The sequence below is a fragment of the Petaurus breviceps genome, unplaced genomic scaffold, assembly GCF_028583685.1.
Source record: "Petaurus breviceps papuanus isolate PSGF00001 unplaced genomic scaffold, PetGlider_PUasm1.0 90825, whole genome shotgun sequence".
Taxonomy (NCBI): domain Eukaryota; kingdom Metazoa; phylum Chordata; class Mammalia; order Diprotodontia; family Petauridae; genus Petaurus; species Petaurus breviceps.
Genome location: NW_027187353.1, coordinates 18,022,763 through 18,041,413, shown reverse-complemented (window position 1 = coordinate 18,041,413; position 18,651 = coordinate 18,022,763). Strand labels below are relative to the sequence as shown.

Sequence of the window (18,651 nt, the reverse complement as noted above, 5' to 3'; positions counted from 1 at the left end):
ACTCGAATCTGGTGCCACCTGAATAGCATGTCCAGCACCTCCTCTGAACTCTTGAGTGCAGAATGCAGCAAAGGCCAATGGACTCCAAGCCAGTTTGGGGGCTGGCTTCCTTTATTGCCCAGGAAGGTTCATTCAGGGAAGGATGAGCATGTTGAGAAAGTACCATGGTGTTAAAACAAAGCTTAAAATAATCAATCTCATGGTCTTTTCTGCCATTCCATGTCATGGCCTCTGCTCTATGCTGCCCTAAAGAATGCTTGATTTTATTCATCTTTATAGTGAAAGGGACCCCACATGTTGGAAGTTGTTTTTATGAATCAGTTTAAATCAATTGCATTTTTAAATCCCCCTTTTAAACCTCCTGTTTGTATGTCAACTGAGTCTTTAGCATCTAGAATGCAAGAAAGTCCATGCAGGGCCTCTCATCTCTAATGCTTTGACTGGAAAATTAAGGTACTTGTTTACCAGTAACTTTTGTGAGTTCTTGGACTGCTTCCCTTTTAAGGCTTGTGGGATATAATGTGCTCTAATGGGAAAAACTGAAATGATTGGCCAGCTCTGGAGCGTTGTTACCCTAAATAAGCCATTTGAACTCTATGAGCCTCAGTTACCACATCCACAAGACGCTAGGAAACTATTCCTGCTCTGTACCTGTTTGTTAAACCAAAAAGCGTAAGACACAAAGTACTATGAATTTTCAGGAAAAAAAGAAACCACCCAACATTCCTTAGAAGGGGCCCTGCCATTGCCATTTTTAGACAGAGCCATCCACAAAAGTAACAAGATGCTTCCGCATTGTAAAAGGAAAACTAATTTAGGGACATCTCAAAAGCATTTAATATTTTCCAATTCCTCCAAAGCTGGTAGGGATTTGTTGCCTATGGGATAAATGTCTGCTAGCTGCCAGCTTTCCATTACCCACCTCCTCCTTTCCCACATGTGTTGACTGTACTTTCAGCTGGTTCTACCTAGCAGGTGACAAACAGATGATGGTGCTTCAAGAACCTCTCTCACAACTGTGAGCTGGTGGAGTCAGAGAGGGACCAAACACCAGAAGTCCTCTCTGTAGGGGTCACTGCTAACCCAGCAACGCACTGCAGACAGACAGACAGACACATGTGTGTACATGGTTAGGAAGAGAAACTTTAAAATGACTCATGAATCAGTTTGAACATTTAATGGACCCTAATTGGAACCTCATCCTACTGTACTTAATGCAGAGAGATGAAAGCAAAAGAAATCTGAGAAACCATTTATTTCACTTGAGAAAGCAATAAACTGGAACTACAAAAAGATTTGGCTACTATTATATTTTTTATGATTTAATAGAATAGTCGTAGAATTCTGCAGGGGACCCCATAAAAACAACATGGGATGTGTCCGGGGGTAGCTGGGCCAGAAGACAAGGCAGATGATGCTCCTCATGTATTAGTCTTCTTGTTTCTATGGCCCCACACAAGAGTTTAGGAGCTAGGAACATGTCAGCTTGAAAAGACTTTCCATGCTGCTAATGGAAGTTGGTCCAGAGTACAGTTAGGACGTGTGTACTCGATGTTGTGAAATAACATAGATCATCTTTCCAGGGAGCTGGCCAGCCAGTGTTAAAAGTGGGGCTCCTCTTAGGAACTATGCTACCACCTTTGAAGAGTTCTAGGAGGCACATTCTCTGTCTGATGGCTTTCCATTCTTTAGAAGAAAATCTGTGAAGCTTTTTATGTTGTGTTTACATTTGTTGTTTGTAACAAATCTGGCAGAGAGTGTCTGTATTAACAAGAACTTCAGAACTGTAAGCAATGGAGGCTTAGAAATCACTTCGTTCCAACCACTTCTTCACTTTATATATGCCCAGACAAGGTCTCACAATGAGTCTGGGGGAAATTTGCATCCTGTTCATGAAAAGTACATTGAACTTGGGAGTCCAGAGGCACAGGTTTGAGTTCCAGTACTTCTCTACCTGTGGGTGAGTCATTTCTCTCTAAGGCTTGGTTTCCTGAACTGTACAATGGAGTACAATGTACTATCTTGAAGGGTTGTTAGTGAATTTGCTATTTAGTTACCCATGTATTTTAGAAGCTTACTATAATCAACCCCTAAGATGATATGTGCACCACCTTCTCAAAGCAGACAAAATGCAAATAAACAGAAACTTTTAAAATATTAAGGTATTTTAATGATAGTCATATCATTACAGTAATATCGATATTATTTCTGAGTCCTTTGTTCTCTGAGTTCTTCCTAAAGCCCAAATTTTATTTTTTTAAATGAACATTTTAGAAAACAACTTCAGAATATAAAGTTATCTTCTCCCCCTTTATGTGACTTACTTACTGTGTTTCCCCGATAATAAGACACTGTCTTATTATTTTTTTGGGGCAGAAAAACACCAGAGGGCTTATTTTCAGGGGAGGGCTTATTTTAATGAACATTGACAGCAATGACATGTGACTCCTCTACAATTGCTTTCTTATACTCAACAGTATACGGTAGCTCTTCCTTTTTGTACTCATGTCTGGGGGTCAAAACAGACAGAATAATAAAATTATGACCATCAGTCCTTCTTTTCACTCCATCATGCCCCCTGAGTTCTTCTTTTTTCCTCCATCATGCCCTTTTTATCCTCCATCATGCCCCATCCTCTCCTGCTTACATACCGGGTTTTTATGTTGTCCTGCCTCAGCTCTCCTCCACGGCACTGCTCTCAATGGCGCCAGCAAGCAAATCACTGGGGAAGAACAGGATGATGCGCTCACTGCTGCAGCTCTGATTGGATGCAGCTCGGAGCGTGGCGTGCGTTTCACCCGGGGGGGCGGGGGGGGGGACGGTGCATACAGAGGGTACCGTAATGTAGCGTGTAGCGCAGGGGATCACCTTCACTACAGTAGCAATCTCAATAGGGCTTATTTTCGGGGGAGGGCTTATTTTAGAGGAATCTTACACAGTAAGGGGAGGGCTTATTTTCAGGATAGGTCTTATTATCGGGGAAACCTGGTAAAATGAATTATTGATGTCAGTATAAGATTCTGGTTTTTCAATGTAAGAAAAATAAAAGGACATCAAAAATTTTTTTTACAAAATGAACTTTAGTTTGGGTGGGATTTTGATGGGGAGTTTGTGTTTACACATCTAGATGATTTTTGCCCTGAAAATCCCACTTTTAGTTTTGTTAAAGTATAAAACTAACCCTCCAAGGAATAGTATATAATAAAGCATAGTCTTGGGGGATTTCATAGGACCTTTGCACCTAGTGCAAAGTGGGAACACAAGACAATCCCCTAGAATGTGGGAAGAATGTATTAGAACTTTGGTTTATATTTTTTTATCTTTAAAAAAAGGAAAAAGTAATCTTAATTAATTAACATGTAGATTTAAATAGATTTAGAAACTATTTGTTTAAAATGCAAAAATGCAACACATTATGATTAATTTGTAAGAACAACTAATTGACAGAAAAGGAAGATGCCAAATTCCAACAGAAACCTTTGTATAATTGGTAGATAATACTGAAAAATTAATTTCATGATTTTGTCAGGACAGCCAGAGCTGCCCTTCTCGTGTGAATCTGTGTCTGTGGGGAGGTCTTGTTGTCAGCTAGGACAGCCATCAAAACCAGCAATAGAAATAAACCTGACTTAGCCCCAGATCTTCAAATCACAACGGTCCCAAAGTTTCCAACCAAGATTCCTTTGAATGTCACTTAAAGTGACATTCTGCTCACAAAAGAAAAAAAACTAATAAAGTTGATGTAGTAAGAACACAAAGCTTCTACCTTGTAGTTGGTGAGTGAATTTTTAAAGAATATTTGTAAAATATTGTTTACTTTTTGTCTCATCTTCTCATAAGGTCATTTTTGCATCTTTTTCATAATGTATAATTAATTTGTATAATAGTATCTATATATAGTTTAGAAATAAATATGCAAATATTGGCTGTGTGCTCAAAATTTTTTACTGATGAGGTGTATAGTCAAAAAAGTTTAGGGAGTAGTACATGTACATCTCACCGGTCAGATGGGTTTGAGAGGTATTTGGAACATCCTTCATTTAGAAGTAAAATCCTTGGGAATGAGAGACACAGTATCCTGAAGGAAGGAACAAAGGAACTGAAAGCAGAAGAGACCAAGTAGCAAAGCATTCTGGTGAAAAGAAAGCAGAAAATGCCTGGAGCCAGAGACTGCAAGGGAAGAAATAGCACAGGCTGGTTTGGTGCTAGAACTCTAGGCTACAAATAGAATGAGTTACAAAATGTTTTGTCTTTTTACAAAGTTACAGTTAACCTGACATGTCAGATCCAAATACCTCACTACAAAGCAGGTAGTTGCAGCCTTGATGAGGTAGCCTAATGTACTGGAACATCCTTAGAAATCAGAAGACCTTGGGTTCTAATCCTCCATCTGTTACTTCCTGACTCTGATTTTTGGATGCCTTCTCTACACTCTAGAAATGGTCTTGCCCAATATGCATTACAGAGTTGTAGTGAGGATTATTTGTGACTAAAAGATGCTCTAGCATAGAAATACCTTGGTTGAATCCATTAAGTAATCAAGGACATCAATCTAAGAGCAAAAAAAGTCTTTGATCAACTTGGAAGGATTGAAAGTCAATGGATGAAATGAATGATGCTACCTATGAAGTGTATTGAGACTGGCTAAAGAAACTAGAGCAGACTAGCTTTGAATCTAGTATTCTGCCATCTGGCCAGCCCATGGAAGAAGCTTTAACGAAAACTCTGACAAGGAGAGGATCTCTGTCTTCTCCCCGACCCCCGCCCTGAGGATGACTCTGTGAACTGTGACAGGCTTGAAGATTTTAGACTTTCCATGGGCATCCTAACAGCAGCATCATCACATAGCAGTGTCTCCATGAGTGACTGGAGCATCTGAAGCAGGAGCCAAGGACAAATTAGAGACACTGAGGAAAAGCAGCATCAGAACTCCACAAGGAGGCCAGCCTCTATCCCAGAAAGGGTAGAAGGTTAGAAAAGTACCTCCAGAAACCAGGAGCTACGTGTTACACCTTTGCCATGTGTGCACTCCTGAAATTAAACCCACTTTTCCTTGGACCCAGTGCGTACTTGTTGGAGAGTGTCTGGTTTGAGGGGATATTTTGTACCAATAACCAATGTTCTTATTATACCACTAGTAAATACTCATCTCTAAAATCTAATTAAGTCTGACTGGCTAATTGATACTGCCTGGTAATCAATGGGAAGATCATCCTGGTAGGGACTGGTGAACAGTAACTTTAGAAAGACAGTCCCAACTCTTGTGGATTGCCCCCAGAACCCTGAGGGACGATGCAGCTAGCTGATTCTGGCTACCCAACCTGTCAGTGACAGTAGGGTTTTGAGACAATAGCTCCAGAGTCTGTGCTGCATTCCCAAAAATGGATGTAAAAGCACTTCAGAAATGCTAAAGGGCTGCACAGACATCAAAGATTGTCCTTTTTTTCATCTCAAGAGAGCTCACTGATGACTTGTTCAATTTCTTCTTCTAAGATAAGGTCATTTAAGTTTTCTCTCTCTGTTCATCTAAACAGTTTGTATTTTTGGAACTATTCATCTATTTCATTTAGATTATAGATTTTATTGGCATTTATTTGGGAAAGATAGCTTCTAGTCATTTCTTTTATTTCCTCTTCATTGATTATGAATTTACTGTCTTCATTTTTTATTGCTAATTTCATTTTTGATAGTTAATTTGGTTTTTTGGCTTCTATTTTTTTTAAATCAGATTAGCCAGTGGTTTATCTATTTTGTTGTTGCTGTTGGGGTTTTTTTAAATTTGTTTTTTATTTATTAGTTTAGTGTTTTGTTTTTTGCTTTCAGTTTGTCTATCTCTGCATTGATATTCAGGATTTCTATTTTGGAGTTCAGCTGAGGTGTTTTAATTTGTTGTTTTTCTAGTTTTTAAAGTTGCATGTCCAATTTGTTGGTCTGTTCTTTCCTGCTTTTACTGATATGTGCATTTACAGATATAAATACCAAGTACTGCTCTGGCTGCATCCCACAGATTTTGGTGTGTCATCTCATTGTTGTCATTTCCTTCAAAAAAATTGTTTATAGTTTCTATGATTTTCTTTGACCCAATCTTTTTTTAGCATTAGGTCATTTGGTTTCCAATTAATTGCTAATCTGTGCTTCAAAAACCCTTTATTAAATGTAATTTTTATTGTGTTATAGTTAGGGAAAGTACATTTAATATTTCTGCTTTTCTGCATTTGTTCAAGGTTTTTATGCCTTAATATATGATCAGTTTTTTTGAAGGTGTTATGCACAACTGAAAATAGGTATGTTCCTTTCTATCCTCATTAATTATTCTCCAGAAGTCTATCATATCTAACTTTTCTAAAATTCTATTCATATCCTTAACTTCTTTCTTGTTTATTTCTTAGCTAGATTTATCTAGGTCCGAAAGGGGTAAATTTGAGACCTTCCACTATTCTAGTTTTACTCTCTGTTTCTTCCTGTAACTCATTTAATTTCTGGTCCTGGTCTGCCAACCACATGTCAGAGAGGCTCTTTGATTATCCTACAGGAGATAATCAAATAGCTCTGTCTGATGTGGCTACTTTCTTTATGCTCGTGATGGAGTTTGGCAACTTGTGAAGGGAGTTAGAGCCTATGACCTTGTGAGTTCCAAAGGTTAAGGGGGCTCCTTGGGATCTTGGCATTCCATAGTCCAGGTTTCAAAACCAACACAACATTGATGCCCTGGGGAACAAGGATTGGCTTTTGGGAGGTCCCCTTAGGACCCTAGACCAGTGGTGACTGTGTTAAAGAGTCATCTGGAAGGCCTGCTCCATCTGGACATGAATTTGGTGGGACTAATGCTGAGGCTACACCTTCAGGGACTGTGGTGGTATAGGGGAGTGTGCCCCTTCATTGTTGAGAGGGAGGGTACATGTTTTATCTTACTATCTCTGAAGTAAATACCCCTTTGTAAAAGCTAACCTTCTATTAAATGGTTAAATGAAACTAGAAGTGCTAGTCACTGGTCCCTTAACCAATAAAGGGAACACAGCCAGTAGGGGCTTGAGCCAATATTGTCAGAAAAAAAGACACTTCCCACCCACTGTGAGTACCCCAGAACTGTGAGGGTTAGTGTTGACTCCCTGGCCCTGAGAGCAAAGCCGGGACTTAGAGGCTACACAAGTCTTTTACTGATGTTAGAGCCAACACCACTGGCATGGTGGCAAACCCTTCTGGCCCCTGTCAGGGGTGCAGGAGGGTGGGATGCTTATCACTTCCCTCATCTGAGCCTGTTTTTTCTGAAATCACTTTACCTGTACTTCTTGGACAGCTACCACTTGGGGATTGTCTCTTCAGAGCTGTCAAAATGCATTTCCTTTCTCATCAACTCCTCCCCCCCCCCCAGTTGTTTGCACAATTTCCTTCTGTGCTTACAGAGCCAAGAATGGCTAGCAGCATTGCTGTGACATCGTTGGCTCTGCTCCCAAGGGCTATTGTTATATCGAGGGGTTATTTACCTCAGGTTGTTTTCTGCTGTTGGAGGCAGGTTTGTGTGGCTCCCTTGTCATTAAATACACAGTGACACCACCACCTTTGTACCAGGGGCATCTCCCAGCCCTAAGCAAAGACAGAAGGATGAGGGCAGGGGCAGGTGGGGAAGCCCTGAGAGCACCTTCACTAGGACACTTCCCCTCTCGAACCCCAGCATCATCCTGTCAAGGAAGAGGTTGGACAAGATAATTTCTAAATTCTTTTCTGGCTCTAACATTTCTTGATTCAAAACAGAGATACTTGTATTCCCAAATTAAAGAATGTCATCAGTTGACCGATTCAGTAGGGGATAAAAACTTTTTGAAAGGGGAGTACAGATCAAGAGAGCACAAATCCCTTTGTCAAGTTAGAGGCCCCCTGTAGTCTTAGTTTTAAGGTCTTCCCTCTTAAAGACTTTTTCTTTGCCCCTTTTTAAGGCTTTCTAAGCTCCCCACCTGGTATCCTGATTTTATTTCCTAGAATTTTATTCTCTCTTTTACACACAAGAAATCTGAGGCCCAGAAGGTGGCCAGGGTCACAACGGTAAGCAGCAGAGCCAGGGCTAGAAGCCTTGACCTTGGAGGCAGGCAGGCAGGCTGCCACCACGGCTCTCAAGCTAAGGGCCTAAAAATGAGCTATCCCACTGCTTGTCCACCATTATATCATATGCGCAGCTCCATTTTCTTATATGGATACATGTGTGTGTGCTGAGGTTTCCCCGAAGACACTGGACAAAAAGACTTACTGTGATGTTTGGCAGCAACATTTTCAGAGGCAATCCTCCAGCCCGAGGGCAGCGGTAAGAGCTGTGGCTTGCTTCAGAGCATCTAGGCTGGCCCTTGGCACTGAGCGTCTTCTCATGATGGCAGTGCTTGGGCCTTGTGGTGGTGGTGGGGTGGAAGGGGCAGTGGCAAAGGGCGAGGTAGCTCATTGTAGGCTGTAGTGAAGGAGAATGGTACCGATGTCAACAACTGAACAAACACTTAGTAAGTAGTTACTGTGTGTAAGTGCTGGAAGTGAAAATACAAGCAAAGAAAAAGGAAGACAGTAGACCAGAGTGAGCTAGAAGGAAGGCATGAAGGAGAAAGGCTTCTAGAGTCAGGAGCAGAGCCTGGGGCAGAAGGAAGAACCTCCTCAAGCAGGTGGAAGCTGGCAAAGAGACCCAGAATGCCCCTAGCTGGGGGAGTTCTCCAGACTCCTGCCTCAGTGTCCCATAGTCGACACTGTTTCCTTCAGTCAGGCACTCACTGTGTTTGGTGGTGACAGCATTTATGGTGACCCTTACCTGGGTACGGAGCCAGCCTTCCCATGGACTAGTAAGAGTTTGATAGCAAACACAAACTGAAACAGATCTGGTAGGCTTAGAACAACACAGGCTGACAGTATCTAAGTTTTATTTGTATCTTTATTGATTTTCTCAAACATTTCCCAGTTACATTTTAACCTGGTTTGATGCTCTCAGGAATTCTGCCATCTGCTTTGCTGGTGTGAGTTTGACACCACTGCACCGTTAATGCCTTGGCTAATGTATCCTAGGAACTTAACCTTTACCTCCTTAGCTCCTGCAGATTGTGTGCTCAAAAGTCCTCAGTAGGAGGTTTAAGGATTGAACCTGAGTTCCAAATCTGACTGGGCTACCTCCTGCCTTTGTGACCTTGGACAAGTCACTTCTCTCTGGGCCTCAGTTACCCCAATTATAAAATTAGGGAAATTACGCTCAATAATCTCCAAGGTTCCTTATAGCTCCACATCTCTGGTCTTGTGTTCCTTTTGCACTATTGACACTTCATGATCCAAAAGTGGAAGTTGTATTTTAAATGTCACGTGTCCTGTCATTATTAATATTCCCAAGTCATTCTCTACTCCTTAAAGAAATGCTTCTGTTTCCACCCATGGATTGTGTTCTTTCTCCAGGAACTTGGGCTGCCCCTGAAGCAGCTAGTTTGCTGGAATTCCTAAATTATAAGAAATGCAGTTACAGGCTTAGGATTCATAGGAGGAATTCGGAGAATTATCAGATGATCAGCTTGCCAAGGATGGGGGCTGGGCACAGATGGAGCAGTAGAGACCAGCTCCAAGCTACAAACTTTTGATTGTTTAGACTTCATCAAAACTTCAAATAAACAGTGTCTGTATGTTAACAAAAGTATCTATGAAAGAGAATGACTCTATAGATAGGAAACTCCTCTTGAGACCCAGTATGGATGTCTGCTAACCGAAGAAAGCTTGAGTTAAACAAGGAAATAATTATTCTTCCCTTTTGTTTCCCAGAAATAAATGTATGTATCTGATAAATTGTCCAGGGATTCCCAGGCAGCTCCCTAAAGACAAAGGCCAAGGCCCCAGGCAGCGCAATAAGGCTTTGGATTCAACCCTGTTAAATCTACTTTCCCAGCCATCTCTAATCCTTTCCCCTTCCCACCTTCAAAGTAAAGAGATCCTTGCCAGCTTTGGCCTGCTAGTCAGAGAAGCAGCAGGGCCTTGTGGAAAGATCGACAGGCAAGAAATCTGGCAACTTGACTTTGAGTCCCGCCTCCCAACACTTGCTAGTTCTGTGACCTGGAGAAAGTCACTTAAGCCTTTGTTTCCTCCTTTGTAAAATGGGAATGATAATCTTTATACCACCTACCTCACAAGCTTGTTTTGAAGGAAATCTTTTTCACCTTTAAAGCTTTGTAGAAATGTGAATTAACCATTATCATTTCTAATCATTCTTGCCAGTCCTCAGCTCTGCCACATTATTCAAATCGACACTTCAGGATAACCCAAATCCATACAGTCAGCCCTAAGCTCAGCATATTGCAAATAAAGCCCTCCATGCCCTGCTGTCTGTCACCCAGAGGAGTTGAAGCAGGCAAATGGAGGTCCCTGGGCATCCAGGAGGCTTCTCCATTGAGGCTGACAAAACCTGTCCTGGAGCCAGTCAAAACCTCCCAGCCATGGGAGGAGGACGTGACTGCCACTTAGGAGAAACCTTTTGGTTATCACATATTGCAAGTTGTAGTGTGGTCATATGGTTAGGTCTGCTCAAATGGTCAAGATTAAATTACTCCCTTATGTGCCCTTCACAAGACTTTTAGAGTGGGTGAAGGCCCAGCACTCCCTGGCAGTGGTCTTACAGGGAGTTTTGGGATGTGAACATAATCAAAGAGTTGATTCACTTGGTCTAACAAATGTTTGTTTTTCATCTGAGTAAAAAGTCCATGGTATCCTTAGGTTTACCTAAAAATGCTATGTCAGCATTGATTATGATGGAATTCTATTGTGCTATAAGAAATGAGGAGAAGGATCATTTCAGAAAAGCCTGGGAAGACTTATATTAACTGATGCAAAGTGAAGAGAAGATTTCACGCAGTGACAGCAATATCTATTATACAGTGATCAACTATGAATGCCTTCACTGTTCTCAGCAATACAATGATTCAAGACCATTGCAAGCCAGTTGTGTTAGGCTCCTGATGAAAAGTGCTGACCACCTCCAGAAAAAGAGTTGAACGAGTCTGAAGGCAGATTGGAGCATCCTTTTTTTTTTAACTTCATTTTTGTTTGTTTTGGTTTGGTTTGAGGTTTTTGGGGTCTGTGTTTTCTTCAGTAACATGGCTAATGAGGAAATGTTTTGCATGACTGCCTATGTACAGTCAATATCAAATTGCTTGCCTTCTCAAGGAGGGGGCAGAGAATTTGGAATTCAGTATTTTTTAATGAATGTTAAAAATTGTTTTTATATCAGATTGAGAAAAAAATTTAAAAAATGAAATAAAAAAAGTTTAATAAAATTCAAAATCACCTCCTAGTAGTGACTTCTGTAGTTTAGGTTCACCAGTTTAAAAGTGTACGTGCTAGCTCAGTCACCCCGCATTAGAACTTCGCAATTAATGAGCCTCCAGAAATTACAAGGCGGGAGAGGGTCTTGTGAGGATCAGTGAAATTATCCAGCTTTCTATATCTCTACATCTATATATTCATATACCGTAATGTCAACTGTTGTTATCCAGTTCAGGGCCTTGCACATAGTAAGTGCTCAATAAATGCTGAATAAAGTTACAAAGGGAAAAGTTGGTCTTAATTATTTCCAATAGTGGGAAAAGAAAGACTTTTAATCATTCTTCCATTTCAAATCCCAAATAATGTCTGTTTGGATGGGTTACATTTTGTGTAGCCAGTTAAAATATGGACTTGAGTAAATGCTTTATTAAAATCAATAACAAAATCACATTTTTATCAGTTACCATCAGAAATGGCCCTACCTGGCTAGAAGCTAGCCTGTCACAGACTAAGAGTCTTTAAAATTCCTCTTGGATTTGCGGGTATTAGCAAGTCCCTATCAACATCCTCTGAAGGGTTTTTGATGTCATTTTGGCTATTGAACTAAAAAATGTGAACTATTACTTTGTTGATCTTGTTCTTAAACCAAACTGCATTATCAACGGAGAGTGTGTTCTTAGTGTATTGTTAAAAGTACTTTAAAAACTTGTAAATCCCAGTAATTTATGTTCCTCCAGCCTCCACTGCTTCATTCTCTCCTTCTGGTTTTCATTTGAATGCAGTCCTGTCTGGGTGTGTACCTGTAAAATTGTGTTTTTCCAAGCACAATTTACAGTCGTGACCTTAGGTTTTACAGTGTCCCTAACCTTCGAGAAGCTTCCTTCTCTACTGAGAAGCCAACTGTGGGTCACCCAAGCCTTTCATATTCTAATTGTCTAATCAAGGTTACTTGAAACAGATCTGATTTTGACATGTCTTAGTTTATCATGGAGACTTTGTAGGACTGGTGAGTAAATTAAGAGGGTTCCCTAGCAAGCCCAGTAATTGCTCCATGTCTTAAGATGTACACAGCTGTAAACCTAGCCTACTTCAAGACAACAGTCCCATTTATCTAAACAATTCTCCTTTTAGACTCGATGGCAGTGATAAAAACTAAGATAAGGAAGACGGGAAGGATCTTTCCGGGTCTCTACTTGCAGAAACTGTGGCCTACGGACTCACAATCAGCTTTTCTTTTCAGCCTCTGAATGAAATGTCTAGTAGATGTTGTGTTCCCTTTATCCCAGAGGTTGTTAGAGAACCAGCGGGCCAGGAGCAGGAGGGAGGCCCGATGGCCTGTCTGGGTAAATGTTTATCCTGGCTCATTCTGCAGGAAGCCTCTGGCTCTCTCTCGAATTGCCCCTCTAGCCCTGGCACGGCCAGGAGCTCGTGCACGTAAGGAACAAGCAAGCACTTGCCTGAGCCCTGGGAAATTGGCCTTTCCCCCTCTCAGGGAGAGGCACGGGTGTCTTCATTGGTCTGGCCCTGCTCGGGCGCTCTCAGGAGCACCGGAGCTAGCGCTGGGAAGCCAGACCAGGTGTGCTCACGGTCCTCTGCTTGTGCCCAGGTCATCGTGCAGTCGGGCCGCCGCCCCACAGTGCTGCAGAAGCTCTGCCAGCTGCCGTTCCAGTATTTCAGTGATCCTCGGCTCATCAAGGTGCTATTCCCTTCACTGATCGCTGCTTGTTACAATAACCCTCAAAACAAGATCATTCTGGAGCAGGAGATGAGCTGTGTCTTGCTTGCTACGTTTATTCAGGTACAGACATTCTAAAAGGAACTTCCGTGTAAGCCATTATGCCATGTGGGTCTAGGTGCTGACTGCCTGGATACCTGACTCAGTAACCAACCTTTGGGGACTGTTCATTGTCTGTACCCCAGCAGCCCTCTGAACACAACGTGAGAACTTGCCAGCGTGTCAGCTGGACTGGCCATGAGCTTAGCAGAGCGGTAGGGCAGCTGGCAGCAGCTCTCTGGGAGGGTTTTGCTTAAGTGAGAAGAATGGCCGGGCTTCCCAGCTCAAGGCGCTGAGGATTACTGTCTAAAGATCACCCGATTCTTTCCATTTTCCTTCTTGCAGTAGGGCTGTGGTTAATGTTTTATCTGGTTGTGGAGAACACAATTTAAACAAAAAGTCAAAAAAGAACTGGACCCCTGTGGTTGATTTTAAGCTGCCAAAACGGCCCCAAGAACGTGAAGTCCAACTTACTTTTTGATGTGACTCTGAGTCTAGTATCTCCTGTGTTAGGCTTAAAAAAAAATCCCAAACTTGGACAAGTGGCCTCTTCCTACCATGACTGTAGGTGATGTGGAGTAAGCAGCATTTTCATCATCTAAAGCTGCATGGCTAAGTGGACACAGAAAGTCGATTTGGCTCTTAGCTAGTGTTTGCTGCCTAATCCAGTGATTGTTTTTTCCATCAGGGTAAAAGAAAAATCTTTTTTTAAAAATGTTAATCTTTCGGTTTGGTTCATATTTTCCACTGTAAGATTAAATGCCACTATTTGCTCAGAACAAATATGGCAACTGCTTTCCAGACCTTTTCTTGTTTGTAGTAGAAACAAAAAGGGACACATTTCCTTTTTTGTTACTGTTTTGTTTTGTTTCGTTTTGTCACTTACTCTGGCTAATACAAGTGACTTCTGATACTTGTTTAATGATAGATATCTGATTAGTAAATGCCTTTTTAAAAGAGGGACTTTTAAAAATGATTTATGACACTTTCTTTGTGAAAGACATTTTTTTATAGTCTACAATTCAGTGGTGAGGGAATAAACAATGTTAAAGGTCAATCGCTTTAAAAAATCTTTCAGCCCAGCTATTCTGTTTATAATTCTTGACTTTAATTTTCCAAAATAGTTTAAAAAGTCAAACATTTCAGAACTCATTGTCTTTTCAGGAGTGGTTTTCTAATAAGATGTTAATAAAAGAATCTTACTAGCACATAAATTTCAATACTTTGTCATAAAAGTAAATTTTGAAAAATTTAATGTAAAAAATAAAGAGCCATAGCAGGAATTTTAAAACTCTTTTATGATCATTTTTTAAAATCTCAGAATATGTAACTGAACTAAATCAAATTTTGTGATTGTTTAAAGTTTAGGATGGCTTTTAGAGAATACATCAATTTCTTGACAAAAATCCATCTGATACCAAATGAGAAATAAAAGCAAATCCATCCACCAGATTCTCAAATAAGCATTTTCATTTGATATTACACATACTGAAGCAAGAGGGTTCCTATCTAGTAGTCTTCCCTAAAAATGTACGTGTTATAAAGAAATTAATTTTCCAAAAAAAGTAAAACTTCTTTATGACGCTAGTTACTGAGAATTTCCTGGTGCCTTACACACTGACTTTGTTAAATGTAAGGGTTCGACTCCTTATAAGCCCCCTTCCAGTTCCTGAAGCCTGTGTTGAAGAGAGGAACAGAGGAGGAGGAGGAGGGAATGGGATAAACTACTTTCCTGGCTTGGCTTGACCACTGATTTCATCTGTAGCATCACATTATCTGTAGAATAAACTATTAAGGATTCTCTCCTGTTCATTTCATCACATATTAATGTCCAGGTTCACCATTAAAAATAATTTTTCATTAAAACAGGAAGTTAATGTTTTTTGGTCACTGAATTACTGAAGAATTTTACAGGATAGTTGGGGGTTTTTCTAAACCCAACCAAAACTGCTCACTGCTAAACCAGCATAACAGTTTGTCAGACTTCAAGCTGCTAAGCCTAACAAAATAATGTGGAAAAGGGTAGGTTTGTACAAAATAAAGTTTTAGGCATGTCCCAATGTGAGCTGCCATGGGGGGACAGGGATTTTTCTGACAGTTGTGTATCGTGAATAGTATTTGATGGAGATTGTCATTATGGAAGCTGTGACATGTAGTAGAAGGTTCTAAGTGTTCTCATTCTTTAGTCTTCCATTGTAATAATCCAGGCCCAGATTCCATATCTAAATTCCCTGAGGTTCTGTATTCAATTCCAGGCTTATCAGGCAAAAGAGGTTACAGATTGGTTGCTTCATAAAGATTTTCAGCTTATTTCATTAAAACTTATTGTTTTTATAACTCCCTATACAAACAGTTTTCTTTTGTCTACCCAGGACTTTGAACCAATTCCAGGTCAGACTGAAGACTTGTATCCTCAAACAAGGGGTATGTATGTCTCTCGAAAACTGACATCATTTATGAGTCTGGTAATCATGTTTATCCCCATCCTCCATCATTTATAATTTCCCATTATTTTAGTTTCAAGACCTTGGGTTTTAAATGCCAAATATATTTCAAAACAAAAAGTAATCGCTGATTTTGCCCTTAAGCAGGAATCCCCATGTTGCCTTACTGAGAAGTCTAAAAGACTCCAAGGAAAACCTTGGTGGTAGCTTCATCTCCTTCACACATAGCCTTTCTGTGGCTGTGACAAAGAGAAACTAGTCTCTACATGACAGAAGAGAATCAGAAAAATCTGATTTCTACAAAAACCTTTCTGAAGAGCTTCCGAAATGCTAATTAATTAGCTCCTCTTTCTGCTGTCAACAAGGGTTATTTAAGAAAACATTAGATAAAAGCAGATATTCAGGATAATGAACATTAGTTTAAATTTCCCCAGCGAAGGATGCAAGTAAGGAAATTTTCATTTTCCTTCGGTGTGTAGTGCTGTGATATAATCTATCTTAGCTGGGGGGGTAGAGGGAATTCCCCCAATGATGAATTTAAGCCCTTGAACTTTTTTATTGAAAATATTTGTTTTACATGCAGAAAAAGCCATCAAATTAGCAGAGTTCAGAGGCTGAAAGATTTACAAGCCTTTTTCTGTTGCTCTCCTGCTGAGACGTTTTCCTCAGATCAGAGTTGAATGTTAGTATTATTTGAAATTGTATTTTTGTAATTGTCTTCTAGGTTGTAATTTTTAAAGCCAAGGCATCACTTCCCTAGCTTCTTGGTATCACTCAGTTTTGCAGTAGTTGTAGAATATCCTAGTTAGGAAAGCTTGATTTAGAATTTCCCAATTCTCCATTTGTTTTTTACTCTTCAAAACACTGAAAATTCCATCTCCGAGTTGTATTCCCCTCTGGGGCCCCTAACCTTGAAGCCTAGGCTTGGTGTATGTTGGATTCTTTTGCAAAGAAAACAAAAAGTCATTTGGAATAAGCAGGTGTTGAAAAGTTTCAGCAAGAAAAACACAACAACAATGAAGTGGCTACATTTGTCATTTAAAAAACGGGTTCTGTGGGCCCAGGTGAGTGATGGAGTAGTACACCCATGCCCAGCACCCGGGACCCAGGCTGGGGCTGCATTGCTCCATTCTGCCCATGAAAGGGCCTTTCTCACCACTGAGCCCCCAAACTAGCACAAGCCCCCAAACCCCGATCTCCTCCATGGGGAAATACCTGGAGATATTGTTGAAGATTTTTATTTTCAGTCATATGCCAAATTCTGTGTTAATGAGAAAAAACTTGCAGCCCTCCCTTTTCCTATCTTCTATAATATAAAATAAACGCTAGCCCCTTTTGCTTTATCTGGCAGATATCCCCAGCACCTTCTTTGGCCCACTTTGTGGGCTAGTGAGATCCTGGCACTCCTAGAGACAGGACCATCTTTTGTAGTGGAAGAGGTTTTAAACGTGTACCAGATTAAAGCTGGCCTGATGTGCTTATAGGTCCACCCCACTCCTGCCCCCCCCAACAAGAGTTCTGAACTCAGTATCACTGTGACCCTTAGGGACTCCTCATGTTTGAGAACATAGGTTTATTTCCTAGGCATCTGTCCTTCATGCACTGACTTTGCCTAACCCTCCACGAAAGCATTCACATTTGATGTCCTGAGCGGTGCCACACGGCACCTTTAAGGGACTGAGGACCTATGATTTTGCTCTCGAGCTCTAATCGCTCTGATATAGGGCACTTTGCAGCCACAATTTGTAAATGAGTATCTCTCATTTGTCTCCTCTGTCATTAGATATAAAACTGAATAAGGAAGTAGGGGAGAAATTGCAAATTATACAGAAAGGAAAATCTTGACCTTAAAATTAAGTTTCCTAGCTCCTGAAAGTAAAACATGGTTTGGTTTTTGCCTAAAAGAAAATAAGTGCAAAACTTTGTGTTAAAATATAAACAGATCTCTTTTTCTGGTCATTTGAATTGGGGCAAAATAAACATTAGTGATTTTGTCCTCATTCCTTTTTTTTAACTACAAAATTAGAAGCAATCATTTTTCAAAATGCTTTTCTAATTAATATTATCTGACTACACTGGAGACATCTTGACCATTTTTGTCCGTTTTTATATGAATTTACCGGATGAATTATTTCTCTTAAACCTGACCATCTATTGAATATTGAATATCTATGAATATTGAAATAAGTTTAATTTATTTGCACACCCAAAATTATAATTTAATGTTATGCTCTCCTTTCACAGAAAAATTTTTTACTTCCCAAGACTACCTTGAGCTATGTAACAGATTTCCAGAGCAGGCCTGGGAAGAAGCACGACAGTTTTTCTTGAAAAAAGAGAAAAAATAAGTTTGTGTTGGTTGGTTCTGATTTGAATACATTCTGATACATTCATTGTTAAAAACATTCTAACTTCACAAAAAAATTTTTGATACTCATTACCTGCATTGTAGATATGATACATACTTTGCACTATTTATAATTATTGTAGATACTTTAATGTTCTGGTTTCTAATTTTGCAAGTTGGGTTTGTTTCATTTATGTATAACATGATAGGGTTTGGGAGCCCTGTGGTAGTAAACTTCTTGCATTACAATATTGGCGAAATTAGGCTTAAAGATGAGAAGATCAGTTCTGTTCTATATATCTTGTAATAAAATAACTTATTCTGTTTTGCAGTGTGACTTCTTGTATTTCATCCAGCATCAGGGTTTCTGAGTAATCGTTTGTTTCATTTCTTATTAGAGCAAAGATTTTAAAACATTCTGGAAATCTCTTCAAGTAATCAAAAAATTGAAGTTTAAGCTGCTTTTTAAATGTTCCTTTCTGAGATTCAGAATGATATTTGTAACATTTCTGCATTTCTAATGGGATATTTGTAGTGACTATTTAAAACCAACTGGAAAGATGACTTTTCCACCCCCACGCCATTTTAGCTAGAACCTTTTTAAACTTCAGAGGGCTGAACTTATCATCCAAAGCAAAAATAATAATGGACTAACACATTATCTGTCTCCCAGTATTGTTTCAGGGAACATTAAATTATTTCACCAACCGAGTCAAACCTCTGGTAACTATAAATTTTTTTTTTAATTTACTCCAGTGAAGGCTGTTGTTTAACATTCAATTGCTAGCCTATTTTAAAGCCTTCCCACACTGATCCGGATGGCA

The 18,651-nt window shown here is 40.0% G+C and overlaps 1 protein-coding gene across 1 annotated transcript in view; it reads left to right on the top strand.

Moving 5' to 3' along the window:
• Positions 1 to 18,153, top strand: part of SCAPER (S-phase cyclin A associated protein in the ER) — a 405,066-nt gene extending 386,913 nt beyond the window's left edge. The window contains exons 30-32 of the mRNA XM_069071423.1: positions 12,869 to 13,060; positions 15,409 to 15,460; positions 17,725 to 18,153. Of these exons, the coding sequence (XP_068927524.1) occupies positions 12,869 to 13,060; positions 15,409 to 15,460; positions 17,725 to 17,828 (348 nt within the window). The 3' untranslated portion in view covers positions 17,829 to 18,153. The remainder of the gene's footprint in view (positions 1 to 12,868; positions 13,061 to 15,408; positions 15,461 to 17,724) is intronic.
• The last annotated feature ends 498 nt before the right edge of the window (positions 18,154 to 18,651 follow it).